Here is a 22,544-nt window from a genome sequence, read left to right as displayed (position 1 = left end):
ATTTGCTTTTTTATTTTTTTTATTGGGTTTTCTTAAAGAATTACAGAATTATTTTCTGAAGATTGTCCACCGAGAAGGTGCTTTAGGTCGCGTGTTGGTTGGTTTTACGTCGTTTTTCTTCCATCTGGTTGAGAGAACGATCTTGTTATAAAGGCAGTGATCATAGCAGCATGAGTTTTGCCACTCAAAGGAGGAAAATGGTAGAGAATGGCTCTCTTACTGCTACTGCATTCATGAACATTGACCAACCACAAGCCTCACTGGCTTACTCCCTCCATGTCTGTTCTTCACTAACTCCCTTCCACTCTGCCCGTTTGTCCGCCCGTCATTCCATCCATGTCTCACCTCCATGGACTGTGCTATGTCTGTGACTGTCTGTCCCCTCCGATCCCGCCTGCCCTGATATGCCGCGGGGGGTGTGATCCTGCTCATAGCTCCTGGGACTGGAGCCCAGAGTCCCCGTCCTCCCTGTTCACCGCATCTGGCAGCTCTTCACCTGCATCTTTTAACTCCCTCCATGCCCAGTCCACCTTCACAACTTTCCCATACGGCTCTCTAACCCACCGCCACACGTCACCCAAGTAAGTCAGGGTCCATCAGTGTGTTACAGGTCACTCGGTGTGATGTTATGTCGTCTGTCCACTTTCCCCCACATGACCCCCAGTCCCGGCCAGATGCCTGCATGGTGGGGCCAATGCATGGGACCCTGTTTTTCTGTATTTGTCACATGTCCTTCCTCCTATACTCTGTTGTATTGTATTAGGTAATAAACATGCCTGTGCTTTATTTTTATTTTTTATTATTATTATTTACAATGCATTGACTTTGCGTGTTACATTTCTGAATGAGATTGTATGTCTTGTGTATCGGGTATATCACCATGTGCCATATGGTGACTTTTATTTCACTTTTATCTGACAGGCAGTCACTCAGAACACCTGTGATATTGTGTGGCTTTGCTGATTGGCTGGTTACTGATCACATTCAGTGTATGTGATCGCTGAAAGTTGAGTTGAAAGTCTTGGGCCACCAGTCTCACTTTGTGATCCCCATGGAAGCAGACATTGCAATATCTGCTAATGAAAAGGCTGCTCACTGTGCACAGTGTTCGCTTTTGAGCCTGCAAGCCAGGCATTTCTCTGTGAAATGGCTGCGAATTGAATATTTGGTTCGGGTTTGGCTACCTTGGCTTTTCTCCTCATGCATACTCGTGATACCTGGCTGCAGCGCCTTGCTCCCTCCGTTCCTTCCTCTCCTTCGACCCTTCATTCCTTCCTTCCCTGTCCCCTCTCCCAAGCTGCATGCGCTGTGCCGAAGCCATGCGCCGCTCCTCTGTCACCGCGCTCCGGCATCTGATAACTTCTCCCTCTGGCCCACAGGAACACATCGAAAAGGGGCGAGTCCTCTGGGATCAGCCGCATTGGCAGTAAGATCAAAGGAGTGTTCAAGAGCACCACCATGGAGGGAGCCATGCTGCCATCCTACGGCCTCGTCGAGGGAGAGGATGATATGGTGACTGAGCTACACACAAACCCATACCCACTCAATTCTAGTGCTGCAGAACCTCCCTCTGCCGATAAAACTATCTCCTCCAACTTGCAATGCAAAAATATGTCAGAAAAATGACAACAGAAATTGAACTACAGCAGAGCTGCCCTCAAGAAGCATTTTAGAAAAAGTAGTTAAAACTGCTTTACAAACCAATGCCCCTATTTACATCTGCAAAGATTCAAGAATACCACTGATAAGGATGAACAAAAATGTTATGTTTGAAATAAAATGTGTTGTAATGCCCACACTCTGATAGGGGATAGTCCGATAGTCAGAAACTAGACTCTGGACGTCAACACAAATGACGCTGGGTGTCTGGGTTCATCAGAGGAAGGAATGCAAGGAATTTTCTATTTGGATGTAATATCATTCCTACATTTTTACTTAATATCCCCAAACTAAACAACCCAAGTTGGGTTGGGTTTCTGAACAATAAATAACTTGTTGTATAAATAGAAAGTACTTTGTAACATCTGACCAGTACAACCTTGACAATTAACGTAAATAAAAATAACAAGCATAAATAAGAGGGTGAAAAACAAAAATCCCTTCTTTCATTGCCAATCAGTTTGTTTGTTTTTGTTTACAACAACTCAAAAGCACAAAAAAGTAACTACTTCAAACCTGATCCTGATGCCATTTGAATTCTGTTACACGTTACACTACCACCACCACCACCACTGAAACAAGACCAGGAGACCTGGTTCTGCCAGACCCAGAAGGAACAAATTCCACCGAGGCCGGGACGAACCTCTGCATGATAGAGCGGAAAAAAAAATTGGTGGGGGGGGGGGGGTAGGTCGACCCCCCCTCCCAACCCGGGATGGGGGCCACCGAGGCCGGGACCAACCTCTCTGCATGATAGAGCGAAAAGAAAAAAAAAAGTTAAAAAAAAATATTTTTTTGGGTGGGGGGGGGGGGGGGGGGGATAGACCCCCCTCCCAACCCGGGAGGGGGCCACCGAGGCCGGGCATACCTCTGCGCCATGACGGGGGTCCGTCCTGGAGCACCACACGAAAAATGGAAAAAAATGGAAAAAAGCTCCATAAAAGGAGGCTCTCATCCCGCTCAATCTATCCGTCAATAGTGCATCCCAGCCTGGATGACTCTTGCACGGTCCCCCTGTGTACCTCCAGGGAGGAAAAGAGGGACAGACCGACAGACAGACCGACCGACAAAGCCTTCTGTAGGCCGACCCCATGGGTCTGGCAAAAAGTAGCTGCCAGTTTGACAACATGTAGTGAAACTGCTCCTTACCACACGGTGGCATAGCTGAGTAAGAAAAGGAAAAGCTGTCTTCCATGTGTTTCCTGGTCCAGAATTGGTCTTAGATCTCTGCTTTCTGGCACTGAAAGAGTTGTTCATGATCATAGAAGGTGATTGTGCTGCTCTGAAGTTTGAGGGTTATGTGCTATTTATTTAAAATATGTCACATTTTCCCTTAACACATTGAGTGCCACAGCGCTTCAGTAAAATTGTCTGCAGCCTGTGCCAGATTCACTTCCATTCAGTTGAAAACAGCTATAGAATTTTTTCTATTATGGCTATATTGACGGGGCTGGACTTTAATGAAACATTGAACACTCCTGCTTCTTCCAAAGAATAAATTTTGTTTCTAGACAGTTCCATTATGAAATGACAGCCTCTGAAAAAAGTGCACTTTCAAGGGTTTTCTGTCGTTTTTTTTTACTTTCCAAGATATAGTCACTTTTATGAATACCTTTTGCACTCTAATTTCGAGCACATTCACTGACTCTGGCTGGTGTTTTCTGATGTGGTGGCGTGGTGTTGTGTCTGTGCAGCCCAACATCATCTAATTGCAGCGCCGCAGAGCCAGCTGGCTACGCCTCTTGACACGGTCTGGCTACGCCTCTTGACACGGTCTGGCTACGCCTCTTGACACGGTCTGGTATACACATCACCCTTCAAAATAAAATACTCGTTATTTTTCTCTTGATTTAAAGAATTACAAGAACAATTATGCTTTCTATCTTCCACACTGAGCGTAGTTAGGCTCGTTTTCAACTCACCCAACACATTTTGTTTTTCATACTGTATATTTTATGGATTTGGAAAATGTTTCTAAATCATTTTTAAAGGTTGTAGACAGAGTAGAGTTTTGCTATACAGTATTTACATTTCTGTATAAAATATTTGGTCAAAATAATTACATTGTTCATTAAAAATTAAAAAATTTTACCTTCAATGAATATTCAAAATTTGACAGTTTCAAGTATAAATGGTGGTAGTGCATCAATGCTATATTTAATCCATAAATAAAAATAAATAATATAAAAATAAATAAATAAATACATACATAAATACAAAATAAATGAATAAATAAAAATAAATAAATAATAGGCTACAAAAAATAAAAAATAAAAATACATAGCTAAAAAAAAAATCAATAAAGTCTGTGCCTTTATACACTGTTCTCAAACTTTTTCATGTCAAGGTCCCCTAAACTAAAACAAATTAGACCACATGGACCCTCATTCGATCATATTTGATCAGGGTCCCCCATCTGATATTAGATGTTTTATTAGGAGATAGTGTGTGGCACCCATGGCCAACATTCTGTCATTGTCAACACAAAAACAGCCCTATATTGCAGCAGGCAGACAGACAGACAGACAGACAGACAGACAGACAGACAGACAGACAGATGGGGATCACAGACAAAGCTGTCTGTAGCAGGGCTGAGCAAGTGGACCTGGCTTAAATATCAGTTCTGGAATGAAGGTGAGTAACGTTATTTCGGTATGTTTTATGTTTGTCATTTTTATGTTGTCCTCTCCATGTGGCCATGCTTGCAAACTTATATCAGCTATAACAGATGTGTATGTTACATTAATGTGCTTTCAACAGGTAGACAGACAGTCAATATCCTACTTTCCGACTTTCTGTCTGTCTGCTCGACTGTCTCACTGTCTGTCTGTCTACCTGACTGACTGTTGTCAGACTGACTGCCTGTCTACCTGTCTGTCTGTCTGCCTGACTGTCTCACTGTCTGCCTGTCTACCTGACTGTCAGTGTCTGAACTGACTGTGTGTTTCACTGTCTGTCTACCTGACTGACTGATGTCTGTCTGTCACTGACTGACTGACTGTCTGTCAGACTGTCTACCTGACTGACTGACTGACTGACCGACCGTCTGTCTGTCTAATTGTCTGCCTGACTGTCTCACTGTCTGCCTGTCTATCAGACTGACTGCCTGTCTACCTGACTGTCTGTCTACCTGACTGACCGTCTGTCTGTCTCACTGTCTGCCTGACTCTCTCACTGTCTGCCTGTCTACCTGACTGACTGTCTCACTGTCTGCCTGACTGTCTGCCTGTCCCACTGTCTGTCAGTGTCTGAACTGACTGTGTGTTTCACTGTCTGCCTGTCTACCTGACTGACTGATGTCTGTCTGCCACTGACTGACTGACTGACTGACTGTCACACTGGATGTTATGTAATTTAGTGTATAGCTTTGTTGCTTTGAATTTGACATTAGGCCAGGCATGACAATCAAGGCCTCTTTTAGGGCTGTGACGTCTGACCCCTTTTGTTTTTGCCCATCCTTAGTCGCCAGCTTTCTGCACCGCCCAGCCACCGTCATGGTCTTCGTCACCAGTGTCCGGGCCGGCCTCCTGAAAGGTTCCGCCTGTGTCGTTGGTGTCCGGGCCATCGTCCAGGGTTGCTCCACCCTTCGGCCCTGCCTCCCGGACGCCCTCTACACCTGTTGTACGCCCTCTACACCAACGACACAGGCGGAACCTTTCAGGATGCCGGCTCGGACACTGGTGACGAAGACCATGACGGTGGCTGGGCGGTGCAGAAAGCTGGCGACTAAGGATGGGCAAAAACAAAAGGGGTCAGACGTCACAGCCCTAAAAGAGGCCTTGATTGTCATGCCTGGCCTAATGTCAAATTCAAAGCAACAAAGCTATACACTAAATTACATAACATCCAGTGTGACAGTCAGTCAGTCAGTCAGTGGCAGACAGACATCAGTCAGTCAGGTAGACAGGCAGACAGTGAAACACACAGTCAGTTCAGACACTGACAGACAGTGGGACAGGCAGACAGTCAGGCAGACAGTGAGACAGTCAGTCAGGTAGACAGGCAGACAGTGAGAGAGTCAGGCAGATAGTGAGACAGACAGACGGTCAGTCAGGTAGACAGACAGTCAGGTAGACAGGCAGTCAGTCTGATAGACAGGCAGACAGTGAGACAGTCAGGCAGACAATTAGACAGACGGTCGGTCAGTCAGTCAGTCAGGTAGACAGTCTGACAGACAGTCAGTCAGTCAGTGACAGACAGACATCAGTCAGTCAGGTAGACAGACAGTGAAACACACAGTCAGTTCAGACACTGACAGTCAGGTAGACAGGCAGACAGTGAGACAGTCAGGCAGACAGACAGACAGGTAGACAGGCAGTCAGTCTGACAACAGTCAGTCAGGTAGACAGGCAGACAGTGAGACAGTCGAGCAGACAGACAGAAAGTCAGAAAGTAGGATATTGACTGTCTGTCTACCTGTTGAAAGCACATTAATGTAACATACACATCTGTTATAGCTGATATAAGTTTGCAAGCATGGCCACATGGAGAGGACAACATAAAAATGACAAACATAAAACATACCGAAATAACGTTAATCACCTTCATTCCAGAACTGATATTTCAGCCAGGGCCACTTGCTCAGCCCTGCTACAGACAGCTTTGTCTGTGATCCCCGTCTGTCTGTCTGTCTGTCTGTCTGTCTGTCTGTCTGTCTGTCTGTCTGCTGCAATATAGGGCTGTTTTTGTGTTGACAATGACAGAATGTTGGCCATGGGTGCCACACACTATCTCCTAATAAAACATCTAATATCAGATGGGGGACCCTGATCAAATATGATCGAATGAGGGTCCATGTGGTCTAATTTGTTTTAGTTTAGGGGACCTTGACATGAAAAAGTTTGAGAACAGTGTATAAAGGCAGAGACTTTATTGATTTTTTTTTTAGCTATGTATTTTTATTTTTTATTTTTTGTAGCCTATTATTTATTTATTTTTATTTATTCATTTATTTTGTATTTATGTATGTATTTATTTATTTATTTTTATATTATTTATTTTTATTTATGGATTAAATATAGCATTGATGCACTACCACCATTTATACTTGAAACTGTCAAATTTTGAATATTCATTGAAGGTAAAAAATTTTAATTTTTAATGAACAATGTAATTATTTTGACCAAATATTTTATACAGAAATGTAAATACTGTATAGCAAAACTCTACTCTGTCTACAACCTTTAAAAATGATTTAGAAACATTTTCCAAATCCATAAAATATACAGTATGAAAAACAAAATGTGTTGGGTGAGTTGAAAACGAGCCTAACTACGCTCAGTGTGGAAGATAGAAAGCATAATTGTTCTTGTAATTCTTTAAATCAAGAGAAAAATAACGAGTATTTTATTTTGAAGGGTGATGTGTATACCAGACCGTGTCAAGAGGCGTAGCCAGACCGTGTCAAGAGGCGTAGCCAGACCGTGTCAAGAGGCGTAGCCAGCTGGCTCTGCGGCGCTGCAATTAGATGTATCTCGTGCAGCCTGCGTGCCCTCTCCCCCCCCCCCCCCCCCTCTCCACCTCTGAGCTGCGGGCTCCTCCCACACGCACAGAGTTTGTTTTCTCGACTCCGTTTTTGCCCCGGACGGATCCCAGCGCGCATCAAGGAAATGATGCGCGCTGGCAAACGCGACTGAACGAAAAGGCTTGGCCGTTCGGCTTCGGATGCTGGCTTTCTGGCAGGAAATCGTGTGGAGATAGATAGAAGCATAAGAGCTCAGTTGTGAGCGCGGATGCAGCCGAGCCCACTCTCCGCTGCAGACAGAGCAATATATACGGCTCTGGCTGAAGCATGCATCGGTTTCCTCTTTGATCACGGCTTTCTCCGCTTTCTCCTGTACAAAGTAAAGGATCTGAGGTGGGTGGCGCAGCTTCCGTGACGATGTTTAAGGTGGCGCCGTGTGATCCCTTGAAGGGATTCATGCTCACTGGCTGGGTACGACCTTAAACAGCAGAATTATGGAATAATATGAATTATGATTTTAGGACGTCCACAGACGTCCTTGGCACTCCTCGTTACTTTTTTTTAGGATGTGCACAGACGTCCTTGGCACTCAATGTGTTAAAGGTCCCATTCCGTGCAAAAGCTGTTTTTACTTGTAAATGCATATATACTGCTGTCAGCCCTCCCTGTAATGAGTGGTCACAAGCTCAGAACTGCCACAGTTGGATTTGTCCCTATCCAGCTTCCCCCTGCAGTCTCCTCCAAGCCACACCCACAAACGCTTCGTTTGCCCAGAGGGGAATAGACCCATCTCACGGGGGCCATTTTGGGTCGAAAAGACAGGGTAAACACAGGTGCAAGCAAAACATTATTGGAATTTGGAAACCCTCATTAGTGTGTTGCTTGCACCTGTGTTTACCCTGCCAATTTGACACAAAATGGCCCCCGTGAGAAGGGTCTATTGGGACGTCACAAGCTTCCTCACGCATACTGCGCGGGTCTCTCTCACACAAGCTACCTGCACCATTTTGTCTATAGCCACAAAATTAACACTTCTAGCTGGAGCGATGCCAACTGTACGTGATCCAGCAACTGCAGAGGTGCATTCGGTAAGTCTAGGCATTTTGAGATGTCCTCTTTAGCGTAGTAACCGTTAAGTTAACGATAACTCGCAACCTAGCGTGCTGGTCCACAGACGCTAATCTGATTGGCCGCTGGGAGCCTGGGGCGGGCTCTCCCTCAGCGGCCAATGGGAACTGTTAGTTCTGAATATATTATAGAAACAGACCGTTCTTGGGAAGCGACGAGATGAGGAAGTGAAAACTCCGTCACAACAAACGGGGTTGCTATATTTTCGACAAATTAATCCAGAATCATGTTTTATGGACCAGAGACACACGTTTTTAAGAGGTTACAGCTGCACGAATTGGGACCTTTAAGGTAGAAGTATTTGCTGTGAAAACACAATGCAGGCTCGTATGACAATGAGTTAGTATTTGCTTTGCTTGAGGAAAGTAAGCTAAACTAAAACTCTGGTATGTTATATTTGCACAGTGCTGAACCCAAGACTTCTACTTTTTCCTTTGTTGCTGCCTATAGGCCAGGGGCTCACCTGGCACAACATATGTGTGTAGAAACCATAACTGCTCTTCATTAGCTGGCCCAGTAAAACAGTGCTGTTCCCGTTAGTTGGCTGGGTGTCGGTAATTGCACATCCTGTACTGACTGTAAGTGGACTTCCTATGTTATCTTTTGCATTTCCCGTATTTGTCGAGTCTCAGTGGACTTGGTCCTACATGAACTTTGATGGGGGAAAGCCTAGGCCTTATTTGTGCAGAAAGGTACAATGTGAACTTATGGCTCATTTCCACCACATATAACAGCACAGTACGGCTCTACTCTTTACTTGGCCTTACTCATCTCGACCTGATAGACTGTTTGCTTGCACCGCAGGTTTACTCACCTCCGCCCACAACTGCACATTTGTGCAAACGCATATCTGTACTATAACGTTAAAATTAACTCCATACACTGAACTTTTAAACTGGTTATGAAATGCTGGTGCCTCTATGACATACATGGGCAAATGAGACCATCGGCCAGGAGAATGGATATCAATTTGTTGTTAATTACATGCATGCGCTGCGCGGGGGACGGGGGTTACGCTACGGGGAGAAGAGAAGCCACCAGCCCGGCGGCCACACACCAGGAAAAGCCTCCGCTAAACCCCCGCCTCCGGCCTAGCGTAGCCGACGTAACACACAACTACAAGGGCTTCCCGAGCAGTGGAGTTTTCTCTCTCAAAACAATTGAAAATCACCGTCATGTTAAGGCTGAGCAAGGAGATTGATTTTATTCCACCAGAACCGAAGGCAGCAACACAAAAGACATAACAGAAGAGAAGGTAAACTGGTATCCAGCATTGACAGACAGTATCCAGACACAGTAAACATGATTCTGCCTGACCAATCAGTCGTCTTGCAGTGTTTTCACGTCACTCTATTGGCTCATTTCCACCACATTTTACAGCCCTGCACAGCTCGTCACCACTCGGCTCTACTCGTTTCGGCCCAATGGATGTTCTGCTTCGACCGCCGATCACCCACCCCCGCCCACAACTGGTCATCATAGCGACCGTATATCTGTCCTCCGCCTATAGCCGAAGTAGGCTATAACATAACGTTAAAATTAAATCCATCCACAGAACTTTTAAACTGTTTATGAAATACTGGTGCCTCTAAATGACCTACATGGGCAAATGTGACAATCGGCCAGGAGAATGGATATCACTTTGCTGTTAGTCAAACTCACATGCATGCACTGCGCGAGGGGCGGGGGTTGCGCTACAGAGTGAAGCCTCTACCCCGGCGGCCTCTCACCAGGCAAGACCGCGGCTTCACCAAAGCGCCTGCGGCCTAGCGGAGCCGACGCTGCACTCAACTACAAGGGCTTCCTGAGCAGCGGCACTTTTTCTCTCTCAAAACAATTGAAACCACCGTCACGATTTTATTTCACCAGAGGCGAAGGCAGCAACACAAAAGACATGGAAATAACATAACAGAAGAGAAGGTAAGCCCACTAAACTGGTATGCAGTAGGGATGGGCATCGAATTTCGAATTTTCGAATAATCGTTGTTATTATCAAGGTCGACTTTTATTATTGAAATTCGAAATTCGATTTTTTTTTTTTTTTTTTTTTTTTTTTTTTTTTTTTTGAGTGAAATGTTGCATTGTCTCCCCTGATTCTAAGTATAGTCAAATCGCTTGGTTTGAGCAAGTAAAACAATTTTTATAAGCATTTTAAGCAAGGTTTATGGAAAAATTAATGGCAGATGAAATCCCATGAAGAGGGAGAGGGGGTGACTTTGGCACCCCTTTGGCACTCAGACCTGAGCCTACTAAATATTTAATGAACCACTCATGATTGTCAAAACTGTTTTTTATTTTCGAAAATGTCAATGTCATGTAACATGTTCTTTACTTCAGTGGTGCAATGCTTGTTTGAGCTAAAAATCCACAGCAGAAGCTTTTTATATTAATTAATAAAGCCGTAGACTTAGAATCAGGGGAGACAATGCAACATTTCACTCACAAAAAAAAAAAAAAAAAAAAAAAAATTTTTTTTTTTTACATTTATTTATTTATTTTCGAAATTCGAATTAAATTCGAATTTGGCCAGCGAATTTCGAATAGTGTTTTTGCTAGAAATGCCCATCCCTAGTATGCAGCATTGCATTGACAGTCAGTAGATAGACAGAGTAAACACGATTCTGCCTGACCAATCAGTCGTCTATAATGTTTTCACGTCACCGTATGGTACCGGGTTCACAGCCCTAGAACCCCAAATAAGCAGGGACCAAAAGTAGCACGACTCAACCCCAAATCAACCCGGGCTGTCCAGGTTTTTACCGGTGGAATGAGACCATTTATCGAGTCGAGTGGAGTGGGACCGCGCTACTACCTGCGGTGGAAATGGGCCATATGGTACCAGGTCCACAGCCCTGGAACCCCCCGACAAAGCAGGGACTAAAACTAGCATGACTCAACCCGGGTTGTCCAGGTTTTTGACCGGTGGAATGAGACAAAAAAGCGAGTGGCGCTGGGCGGGGCCGCGCTAATACCAGTGGTGGCAATGGGCCATTAGAGACACAGATGAGACAGATCACTGGTGACTTTGGGAATACACATTCATTAATTCTTATTCATTATATACAGTATACCTGCAGTGCTTTGCATGTGTTTGACCCATATCTCCAGCAAATATTTATCATAACCTTAATGTCTCTATCTCTCTCCCCCCCACCCCCACCCCGCTTCCCTCTGTCCAAGGTGGAGGAGGCCACGATGGTGCTGGAGGATGACTCCCCTATGGAGGCGGAGGCGGCATCGACCCCCAGCACCCCCCGCAACCTGTCTGCCTGGAACATCACCATCCCTTACATCGACTTCTATGACGACGATGTGAAGAGGGAGAGGATTCCCGTGTTCTGTATCGATGTGGAGCGCAATGACCGGAAGGCAGGTGAGGCTGAGTCTAGAGTTAGACCGACTGTTGGCATTTTTAATTAATCGACATCAGCCGCTGCCTGCGCTCACAAGGCCGATTATTACGTAGGTAAAAACATGTAGCATGACATGCCTGCAGGGTAAGAACATGTACCGTTACAATTTATACTCAAGGTTCACGATTACTACATGAATAGACATCGGCCCCCGCAAACAGATGCAGGATTAGTCCCGCATTATAAATTAAAAATATGCGTGAATTCCAGAAAAATGCACGATTCCCGCAGTCCCACGCCGAATTTCAGGCCCACACACTTTTGTAATAATATTGAGAGAGTTTGCGAGACAAATCGTCTTCCAAACTCTTTGTTAAAATCTAAAGCATGTTACGGGCTAAGATAACCATCTTATATTAGATGTATTTGTTATATTAGATTATCAATGTCCATGAATGGAGAATGGAATTATAGGCTACTTGTTTTTTTTACCCAAATACTCTCATTCATTATTATGTTTAAATCATTGTATTTTATCGAATGCAAAAAAATAAAATAATAAAATAATCTGCATTATATATCGGCCATCGGCCACCCTGCTCTCTAAATATCGGCATTGACCATTGAAAAACCCATATGGGTCGACCTCTAATCTGGAAGAGAAAGGACATCCTTCTTGCACTAAAAAAAGCTTGACAAATCAAAAGTAGAACATGTTACATTCCGTTCCTATTCACAGACACATTTAAAGCTACACTTTGCGTGATTTCTTTTTTATGTACAAATACACTTATTAGCCTATATCAAAAAGTAGGGTTACAACAGAGAAGAGTGTCCATCCACCCCCGGTCAGGCTGGTAAATATTAGTGTGCTGAAGTTCAGATTACCCTTCACTGCTACTCGGAGCCACCAATGTGTGATGAGGCATAGTGCCGCTTTAAAAATTTACCTTTTACTGTTAGATTACGTTCATAAAGAGTTTACCGTTGTCATTTACCTTACTGAGCTTGATGTATTTAATATAGAGATGGTCATTGCAGAACCTCTTATGATATGTTTGCCCTGTGTTTGTCTGCAGTGGGGCATGAGACTGAGCATTGGTCTGTGTACAGAAGATACCTGGAGTTCTACGTTCTTGAATCAAAGCTCACTGAGTTTCATGGTAGGTTATTTATTTTCTACAAAAATATTGCTTTAGTTTGCACTGTATTTCATCATCTCTTTTGGAGCGCAAGGGAGGGATTTCCTAATAAAATCACAGGACATTATTTTGTGAACCTCAGCCTTAGGGGTGCAAGAAATTTCATCACTGTGCTGCATTGTTTAGGGACTGATATTGGCAGTGACATTACAGTGGAGAGAGACACATAGCTTTTATTGTTTTCCCAGATCAGTGGTACGCAACCTTGCCCTACTCAGGAGCCACAGTGACCAAAAAAAAATCTTTGCAAGAGCCACAATCCAAAAAAAGTCCCTTTCCTCCTTTTACTTTTATTTTATTTGTATTAAATTATTTATTTAAATTTATGGCTTAAAAGAGCCACAGCAACTACCCATAAAGGAACCGCATGTGGCTGTAGAGCCTCAGGTTGAGTATCACTGTCCCAGATGCTTATTTTCTGTAAAACATAACACCTTCTGTAGGCTCCTTCCCAGACGCACAGCTGCCTTCCAAGAGAATCATCGGTCCAAAGAATTACGAGTTCCTGACATCCAAACGGGAGGAGTTCCAGGAATACCTTCAGGTAGAGATGTCTGGGAGAACAGAGGAAGTTCATTAAGTTCACTCACAATTGTATTTGACAGGCACGCCGCCCGTCAGTCGATGTGTTTGTAAATGAGCCAGAATTCAAAAAGAAGCCTTATACTTTTGTCTATCAAAGGTGGAAATAATTTGAACATACAGCTGTGAGTGCTGTCTCTAAGATGAAAATGAAAGCAGTGACCCTGATTTTAAAATGACCGCGTGCTAATTTCCCACCAAACATACAGTATACTATTCCTCAATTTGACCGGGAAATAAGCCTCATGTCTACTGGGAAATGGGAATGTGATCAGAATACGTGGAGGAAACATATATTACCCAAAAATCATAATATAAGTTGTGTTTGACTTCACTTGCTTGATTTTAAGTTTACCTGCCCCAATGTGCATTTTATTGACGGGTCGGGCCAAACGTATTTGACTCTTCTTCCAGAATGTTAGAAGCTGAATTTCAAGTATTTGGATGGCAATTACTGTATGTTTTGGCTGTGTACTCTCAATACTTGGAATGTGAAATGACACAGTGGCTATGAAGAAATGCTATCAAGTTAAAGTGCAGACTGACAGCTGTTCATTTCCCTTATTTGCACTTTTTCTAAATGTCATCTCAAACTGTAGCCCTTTTTTCTACCAATTCATCCATACACACGTTCTTTCTTCTGTCATCCATGCCACATTTCTACTTTAAAGCACAAAGGACAGTTACAGTACATCACATCCTGTCAATAGTCGCCGATTTCAGGTTGACAACAACTTTTGATCCCAGCTCCATAGAAAACCTGACAACATCTTAATTGGACTACATAAACCAGCCCACTTAAGATCTCCCAGTATAGAAAAACCCAAACATAATCAGTGTCATTTGTATCCGTCTCCCTTGCAGAAACTTCTGCAGCACCCCGAGCTGAGCAACAGCCAGCTGCTGGCTGACTTCCTGTCCCCTCACAGTATGGAGTCTCAGTTCCTGGACAAGATGTTGCCCGATGTCAACCTAGGTACAACACAGGGCCCAGTCTGGACTAAATGGGATGTAGAGTATGTGACAAAGCCAGGGAGATGGCTTATGTTTCAGCAGCAGCATGTGTCAAACACACCCTGAAAGTGATTGATTAGAGGGATCTTGTGTTGCATTGAAAAATATATTTGTGTCTCAAATGAAGGGATAATGTGACAGAACATGCATCACTATGAGAAATATGATAAATTATTTATGTTTCACAGGGAAAATCATTAAGTCAGTGCCCAGCAAACTGATAAAAGAGGTAAGTTGTGTGTGTGTGTGTGTGTGTGTGTGTGTGTGTGTGTGTGTGTGTGTGTGTGTGTGTGTGTGTGTGTGTGTGTGTGTGTGTGTGTGTGTGGGGGGGGGTGTGTGTGGGTGGTTGGTTGGTTGGTTGGGTGGTTGGGTGGGTGGGTGCATGCCTTAGATAGGCGGACGGAATGTTTTCCAAGTTTTCATGATAAGAATGTTTTCCATCACATCACAGCAGATGCAAGCAGTCACTTTTGTTCGTCTATATAACAAATAGAACATTTGATGAGAAATGATACTTTCACTGTCACTTGTACTCTGCTGCTTTCCCTCCTTAGAAAGGGCAGCATCTGGAGCCTTTTATCCAGTCCTTCTTCAACTCTTGTGAATCTCCCAAACCGAAACCCAGCCGGCCTGAGCTCACTATTCTGAGCCCCACCTCAGAGAATGAGAAAAAGGTTGGAAATGGAACTTCCACCCCCCCCCCCCCCCCCCCATCCTCCCCTGTCTGCTCCCACTTCTTAACTCCCTTTCACACGCCCACTTAAGTACTCCCAACCCAAACAACATGTTTGAATGTAATAGAGTACAGTTGGAGTCCCTCAGGGTTTTTTTTGGTTGCATACACTGGAAGGTTCCCACTTCCTGCTCCTATAATTCAAACTAATAGTCACGGAACAAGCATTACGGGTTAATGTCTTAGAGAAGGTTGGACGTACCGCATCAGGCAAAGTCATTAACAATGAAATTGCATCAAATGGTGCAAATACAGTATGTAGTATGCATCTGCCAATGTGACAGCCCACATCCATGTCACTATAGGAACTATCTGTTCATGTTATTTTGTCTCTGGGTTGATGTCAAAGTAAAACTGGAAACAGATAGTCAGCCTCGACTTGGTGCGTTGCCGACAGCAGCTAGACCTACTGTAGACCAGACTACTGTCTCTAGTCTACTCCAACGTCAGCTTGAGCAGGGGGTTGCAGGGGAGTCCCCTAACCTGCCAAGGCAGCTGGATTCATGTGAGATCATCAGATCAGAACAAAACCATCCATCTGGCAGCATCAGGTAAATTGTGTGATTTCACTAGGATTTCAATGACTAGAAGTTAGCCCATGGAGAGAATGTAGTGCATATACTTGGTAATAGCTTTCACTCTCCTGTTACCTCCCCAGTCCCCATCTGCATTATATTATACTTGCGCTGTTCACGTCAGCTGTGTTGAGTCACATTTTCGGGGAGCTGCTCGCCAGCTGTGCCGGTGCAGCCCTACGGCGCCTACTACGAGGGCGTTGATGCCCGATCATGAATTCCTCATCTTTTACAGTATGTGTGATCTGTAGCATGGGGATCTGTAGTCCCCCGGTCCAGCTGTGTTGCAATGACGCAGAACAAAAGAGAGGCCAAAAGAAGAAAGAGGCAGCTTCCCAACTTGGTGATCTCATGTACAGTATATAGTGTTAGCGTCAGGACTGAATACAGATGGCATATCAAGTCACCCTACATGCTATTTTGAGTTACAATTTGGAAAGCCTGCTTCCCGATGAGCGCTCTTGTCAATTCTAACACTTTCTGTAACAAACTAGGTCACTAAAAGTTGGATCTCCTATTTCTAAAAGTAGCTCACAAACTCTGTAATGCTAATTTGGCCTGACATGGTCCTGGCTGAGATTGGTCCTTGGAGGAGGACATTCAAGTTTTTTAAGTCTAAATCTAAGAGATAACTTTCTGACCCTCTTTATTGCCTCACAAAACCTTGTTTTTATCAAGCTCTTCCATTTTCCCTGTTGTCCCGGTCGTGGCTCCACCCCCTCTGCTGATCTGGGGAGAGTTGTAGGCTAGCACATGCTTCCTCCGATACATGTGCAGTCGCCAGCCGCTTCTTTTCACCTGCAGCGAGGAGTTTCATTAGCAGGATGGATGTAGCACATGGGAGGATCATGTTATTCCCCCCAGTTCCCCTCCCTCAAACAGGCACCCAGACCGACCAGAGGAGGCACTAGTGCAGCGACCAGGACTCATACCCCAACGGCTGCCGGGAATTGAACCCAGGGTCTCCGCGGTGGTAGGCGAGTGCTTTTACCTCGACGCTACCAAGACGCCACAGCTCACCAAATCTCATTGAGTGTTTAACTTGACAGCAGGCTAGAGGTAGCCTGACATCGCCAGAACAATTTGCAAATGCGAATGATCTGCCAGAGCAAATAAAACATGAGCCTGCAGGTTTTTCAGGCTCCCAGACTGGAGGCTGAATTCCTGAGATTATGAAAGCTTTCACAGTGTACCTGCCCCACAATTAGCACATTGTGGCTGATGTAAATATCAACCGCCCAACAGCAAAATAACAGCTTAATCTAAAAACTAGAACAAATGTTTTGTTGCCTGAAAATGCAGGGGCGGACTGCATAATCGGGCACGTCGGGCAAATGCCCGGTGGCCTGACCTGGCCTGGCCTGCAAAAAAAATTTTTTTTTTTTTTTTTTTTTTTTTTTGCATTCCAGGCCAGGCCACTCACTGAACAGCAGGCCAGGCGCCGCCTACTGGTTTACTAGTGGTTTTATTACTTTATTCAGGGTTAAAGTGGGTGCATCTCATTGTAAAATTGGACTTGGCCCAAATTGGGCTTCAAACGGCCCAAATTGGGCTTCAAACGGCCCAAATCTGGCTTTAAACGACCCAAATTGGGCTTCAAACGGCCCAAATCTGGCTTCAAACGGCCCAAATTGGGCTTCAAACGGCCCAAATTGAGCTTCAGACGGCCCAAATTTTTCGCCGGCACGCGCGTCGGCCCGTATCGGCCTGGCCTGCTTGGTATCTAATGCCCGGCCTGAATTAGGATCCCAGTCCGCCCCTGGGTGCATAGGCACTTGTCATATTATTTCAAGAAATATGATAGTCTTTTATTAGACATTTTATCTCTACCTCCTTTGACTTCTCATCGGAGAACCCTTTTTGGCTTTTTGCAGGTTACACTTAGAACGTTCAGAGGGATTCATCTAGAACTCTTACTAAATGGTTCTACTTAGAACTCAAAGTAAGTAGTTACATCTGGAACCCACTAAGTAGGATTCAGTAAAAAAGTCCTGAGGTTGTAACAAGAATCATTCCTCTGGGTTCATTACAGAACCCTCAGGTTATACCTCGAATCTATCCAGGTGTCTCTGTACAGAACCTCTGTTCATTCTACTATAGGGTTCCACTTGATAGCCTTCCCGGGGGTTCTACCTAATCCTTTTATTTTTTATAGTTTCCTCATTGAAATCTTATATTGGTTGGGTTCTCTCAAGATCCCTTGTATATTTTATCATCTGTAATAATGTACACAGCAATTATACAGTCAAAATCACTTTTATTTTGGACATCTGTTTATTATGAACTCTTAGTAATGGCAAAGAAGGTGGAGACTCAGAATGTGAGCCAACTGGATGAGAGTGGCTCTGTTGATCTTTTGGAAACTTCTAACACAATATATTGTGAATAAGCTCAGGAGCAGCAAGACAGTATCCACACAAGCGCTCCTCATCTGGAGACTCTATATGGATGGATGGTTGGTGACTGCACATGAAAGTCTAAACAACAACAAAACAACAAATAAAACGGGAAGCAAATTATAGTTATAAATGAATAGTTCTCTTTTAATACAACATTTTTGCTAGCCTGGTAAAGCCTGGTAAAGCCTGGTTGTTGATGGTCTGTGCTAGCTTGTCTTTTTGTTGTGCACTGTTCATCGTCTGTATGTTCTGTCCCATTTGGGGCTGTCTGAGCATGTGGGGATTGCCTCAGGTCCCTCGTGTATCCAACCGTCGGAGCTGTTCCAGGGCCGAGATCGCTCCTGGGGACCATGTTGGCTGGTGCACTGGATGAGTGGCTGCCTGCATCTCGGTCGGTGGACGGCCTGATTCGTTGTTTCTGTTCGCGTGTTTTCGATCATAATGCCAGTCAACCCCTAGACATGATAATATACGAGCCAGAATTGGATATTGAGCATATGACTGGGCCGATCGGTAACACACTGGAACACCTAAATGGAATGGATACAGCAGTTGTTTACCCTGCTTTGACACATCAAAAATGGCTGCTGTGAAAAGCGTCTATTGTAGTGATTAAAGGACCTTCACTGGCTTCCCATCTCGGCACGCATCAAATTCAAGACACTGGTACTGGCCTACAGGGCAGTACACCAGACAGCTCCTCTGTACCTGCAATCTATAGTCAGGTTCCAAACCTCTCACCGCTCCCTTCGCTCCTCCACTAGTGCAGGACGCCTCGCCCCTCCTTCGCTACGGGGGCTAAAAAGTCGCTTATCCCGATCGCGACTCTTCTCGTCCCTGGCACCTCAATGGTGGAATGACCTGACGTATTCCTTTTCATGCTCCATCTGGGCCCTCCTTGAACTAACTTCTTTCTCTCTCCAAAAAAAAAAAATTCTAACTTAACTTTACCACTATTCCTTCAGATGTTGTAGTTGTCATAGACTGTGTTGCATAGTTGATTGCTCTATTGCTGACAAAAATGTGTTATTGTAAGTCGCTTTGGATAAAAGCGTCTGCCAAATGTCGTAATGTAATGTAAAGCACGTTTTCCAAACCATCATGAGCTGTGTGTTGTGAGATGCAGGTTCAAATCCCACATGAGGTACCGTCTTCCTGTTCCCTTAATCGATTATTTTAAAGGGGTTCTTTAGGGGCAAATGGTTTTATGTAAATCCTTACCCCTCCATAAAGAAATATTTTGGAACCCTGATTTCTAGGTGTGTTGTTGAAAACATTAAATCACACAAACAAGTCTCAAGTTTCAGCTGAGCTTCGCCAGTCACCCAGGTGGAAGAAGTTCGTGAAATATAATACCAGAGTTTTTTTTTACTCATTTCCACTCATAAAACAAATTATGTCCCCCTCTCACAGCTCTTCAACGACCTCTTCAAAAACAACGCCAACCGGTCAGAGATGGCAGAGAAGAGACACAATCAAAACTACTTCATGGAAATGATCACAGTTGAAGGGGTGTATGACTACTTAATGTATCTGGGTAAGTGAGGTCTCCGTGAGCTTGTTTGAAATAGTAATCTACTTAGCACCACTTACTGTTAAAACAACTTTTTAAATTATTTATTTTTGTTATTTATTTGATACCGTCTGTCCGCTGGAGCAGATCCAAGACCCCATCATTATTTCAAACCACCCAGAATATTGTAGATGCAGTCCTTAGCTCACAGTATTATCTCCTCCACTTCTTCATCTGCCCCCCCCCTCTCTCTGTCTCGGGTTGGCTGTCAGGTCGGGTGGTCTTCCACATCCCAGACTGGCTGCACCACCTGCTAATGGGTGGAAGGATCCTGTTGAAGAATACGTTGGAGGCCTACACAGATTACTACCTGCAGTGCAAACTGAACCAGGTGGTGCAGGAGCATCGGCTGGTCTCGCTCATCACCCTGCTTAGAGGTATAGTCGGACAATAATTCACTTAACGGTGTCTGAAAAAGAACATTAAGCAAGAAAAACTGTGGTGGTGATAAAGTTGCAAAATGTATATAACTTTAGCAGTAGCAAGATCTGTGAGAGTAAGGCAAGTACTGTAGGAGCCTTTGCCTGTTAAAAAGAGATCTTAAACTTGATATTTAAGCGATATGTTAAACAGGCTCATTAAATGACGTGACTTGATGTGTGTATTCTTTGCTCTGCTAGATGCAGTTTTCTGTGAGAGCAGCCAGCCACGCTCTACCCAAGACAAACAGAGGAGGGCCAAAAAGACATTTGAGGAAATGATGCGCTATATTCCAGGTATTATTATTATTATTATTATTATTATTATTATTATTATTATTATTATCATCATTATATTCCAGGTATTCATTCAATTGTTCCAGGTAATCTGTCGGTAACAAAGATTTCTAGGGTCCATCATGCATTGCCGAGGAGATCATTCCTGCCCTCATTAGACACCAATATAAGTGTTGGAGAAAAATATAAGTTCCATTGGCATTTCCTAATCAATAAGCTATAATTGCATACACATAATTAATGCTATGAGTCATTAGTCATAAGACATCTCACAAATGCATATTTGCACTATGCAGAGACACATAACTAGTTTATCAAGCAGGAGATTTCTCCCCTTTGCTCTGGCCCATGACATCTCACACATATAGGACTGCTCCTTTTGCTGAGACCTTGGTCAGTGCGTCGTGTTCCATAACAACTGATACAGACAGGAGCCTGCACGACGCACACACATTTCCAAAGTTCATACTCCTCCTCTCTGCTCTTCCTCCTTACAGTATAAAGCATATGTCAACTGTCAGTCATTTGCTATACAGACAGGAGCCTGCACGACGCACACACATTTCCAAAGTTCATACCCCTCCTCTCTGTTCTTCCTCCTTACAGTATAAAGCATATGTCAATAAGGATAAACTTGGATAGATGAATATGGATGAAACAGATAAAATAACATAGCCTAAATATATGTGCTTTTTCTGTTTTATCCATATTAATTCATGTTTATAAATGTATCTATTAATTACTGTCTGGTGTGGGCAGCATGACTTCTGTTGGGACATTTTGAATGCAGAAGTCCCTGCACTTCTGGTTCCTTTGTCTCAAAGTCAATGGGATTTTGTATGGAATTTCGGTTAAATGCCTGATATAAGGTCTGTGATTAACAAAGGTTTATGAAACGGTGAACTTTATGTTCAGCAAGATAATCTTCACAAGTGAGTGTTTTTATGACTTTTGATGCTTCAAAAGTCGTAAAAGTGGTCCTCATTTGTGAAGATTAATTTGCTAAACATGAAGTTCACAGTTTCATAAACTTTTCTGAACCACAGACCTTATTTCAGGCATTAAATCCCATTGACTTTGAGAGGAAAGAACTGGAAATGTTAACATCCAGTTCTTCCGGACTCATTCCTGCGGGACTCTATTGTACAGTCTGCTGCTTCCAAATGAGTGTCATATTATTCTCAGTTGGAGAAAAAGAAGGCATGTTAAAATAGTGTTTTTCTTCACACTGTGCCAAGCTTATAGTAACACTCCATGGTTAACATAATGTGAACTGGACAGCAGCTTACTGCAGCCATTCTCACTTACTGTACATCACATGTGAAAACCATTAGTGTGTTGCTACAAACTCATAAGCTATTTATCATTAGATTTCTTGGGGAAATGCATCGGAGAAGAAGCCAAGTATGATGGAGTACGTCTGCTCTTCGATGGACTGCAACAGCCAGTTCTCAACAAACAGGTATGCACGCACGCGCACAGGACTCCTCTGCATGTTTGAGCTTCATTGCTGGACTACTTGGTAAATGGTAAATGGACTGCATTTATATGGCGCTTTTATCCAAAGCGCTCCCCGCTTTACAATGGGCCTACATTCACCCATTCACACACCGAAGGCGACCAGCTGCCACGCAGGGTGCTGGCACAGCCATCGGGAGCAATTTGGGGCTCAGTGTCTTGCCCAAGGACACTTCGACATGCAGACTGGAGGAGCCGGGGATCGAACCACCAACCTTCTGATTAGTGGTCGACCCGCTCTACCTCCTGAGCCACGGCTGCCCCAGCCGACTACTTATTGCATCAAGACTTAAGATGACCGTATTGTCCTCCTGAGGACACATCACCTACATCACCTACATCACAAACACAGTCTGACATACCGTAAAACTTCAAATAAACGCAGAGTCCCAAATAGACACCGGGTCTGGCTACATGTTTTGGTAAATAAACGCCGGCCCCAAATAGACGCCGGGTACTTTTTTCATTACGGTATGTTTTTGTGCTGCGCTCAGACTGAATTCACAGTCACTTACAGTAATGATGTGTGGTTTTGGTCATCTTGTTGGCAAGACGAGAGATTGTATCTTCTCCCCCCTGTGTGTCAGACAGTTTATGATTTGTTTATACATAACCGACATGTTTCAAG

At 44.0% G+C, this 22,544-nt stretch overlaps 1 protein-coding gene across 6 annotated transcripts in view; it reads left to right on the top strand.

Moving 5' to 3' along the window:
- Nucleotides 1–22,544, top strand: part of LOC310773834 (sorting nexin-14-like) — a 40,002-nt gene that overhangs the window by 13,315 nt on the left and 4,143 nt on the right. For 4 of the 6 annotated variants that reach the window (XM_083633797.1, XM_083633798.1, XM_083633796.1 and 1 more), the window contains 12 exons: nt 435–581; nt 1,380–1,512; nt 11,432–11,624; nt 12,684–12,767; nt 13,250–13,350; nt 14,253–14,364; nt 14,591–14,631; nt 14,957–15,076; nt 19,523–19,646; nt 19,895–20,059; nt 20,303–20,398; nt 21,769–21,860. In XM_083633797.1, the coding sequence (XP_083489923.1) occupies nt 435–581; nt 1,380–1,512; nt 11,432–11,624; nt 12,684–12,767; nt 13,250–13,350; nt 14,253–14,364; nt 14,591–14,631; nt 14,957–15,076; nt 19,523–19,646; nt 19,895–20,059; nt 20,303–20,398; nt 21,769–21,860 (1,408 nt within the window). The remainder of the gene's footprint in view (nt 1–434; nt 582–1,379; nt 1,513–11,431; nt 11,625–12,683; nt 12,768–13,249; nt 13,351–14,252; nt 14,365–14,590; nt 14,632–14,956; nt 15,077–19,522; nt 19,647–19,894; nt 20,060–20,302; nt 20,399–21,768; nt 21,861–22,544) is intronic. The other 2 variants (XM_083633800.1, XM_083633799.1) reach the window with 2 other exon arrangements.

The sequence above is a fragment of the Poromitra crassiceps genome (assembly GCF_964638095.1).
Source record: "Poromitra crassiceps genome assembly, chromosome: 3".
Lineage (NCBI taxonomy): Eukaryota > Metazoa > Chordata > Actinopteri > Beryciformes > Melamphaidae > Poromitra > Poromitra crassiceps.
The sequence above is the reverse complement of the archived record's forward strand: the minus strand, read 5'-3'. Positions and strand labels throughout refer to the sequence as shown.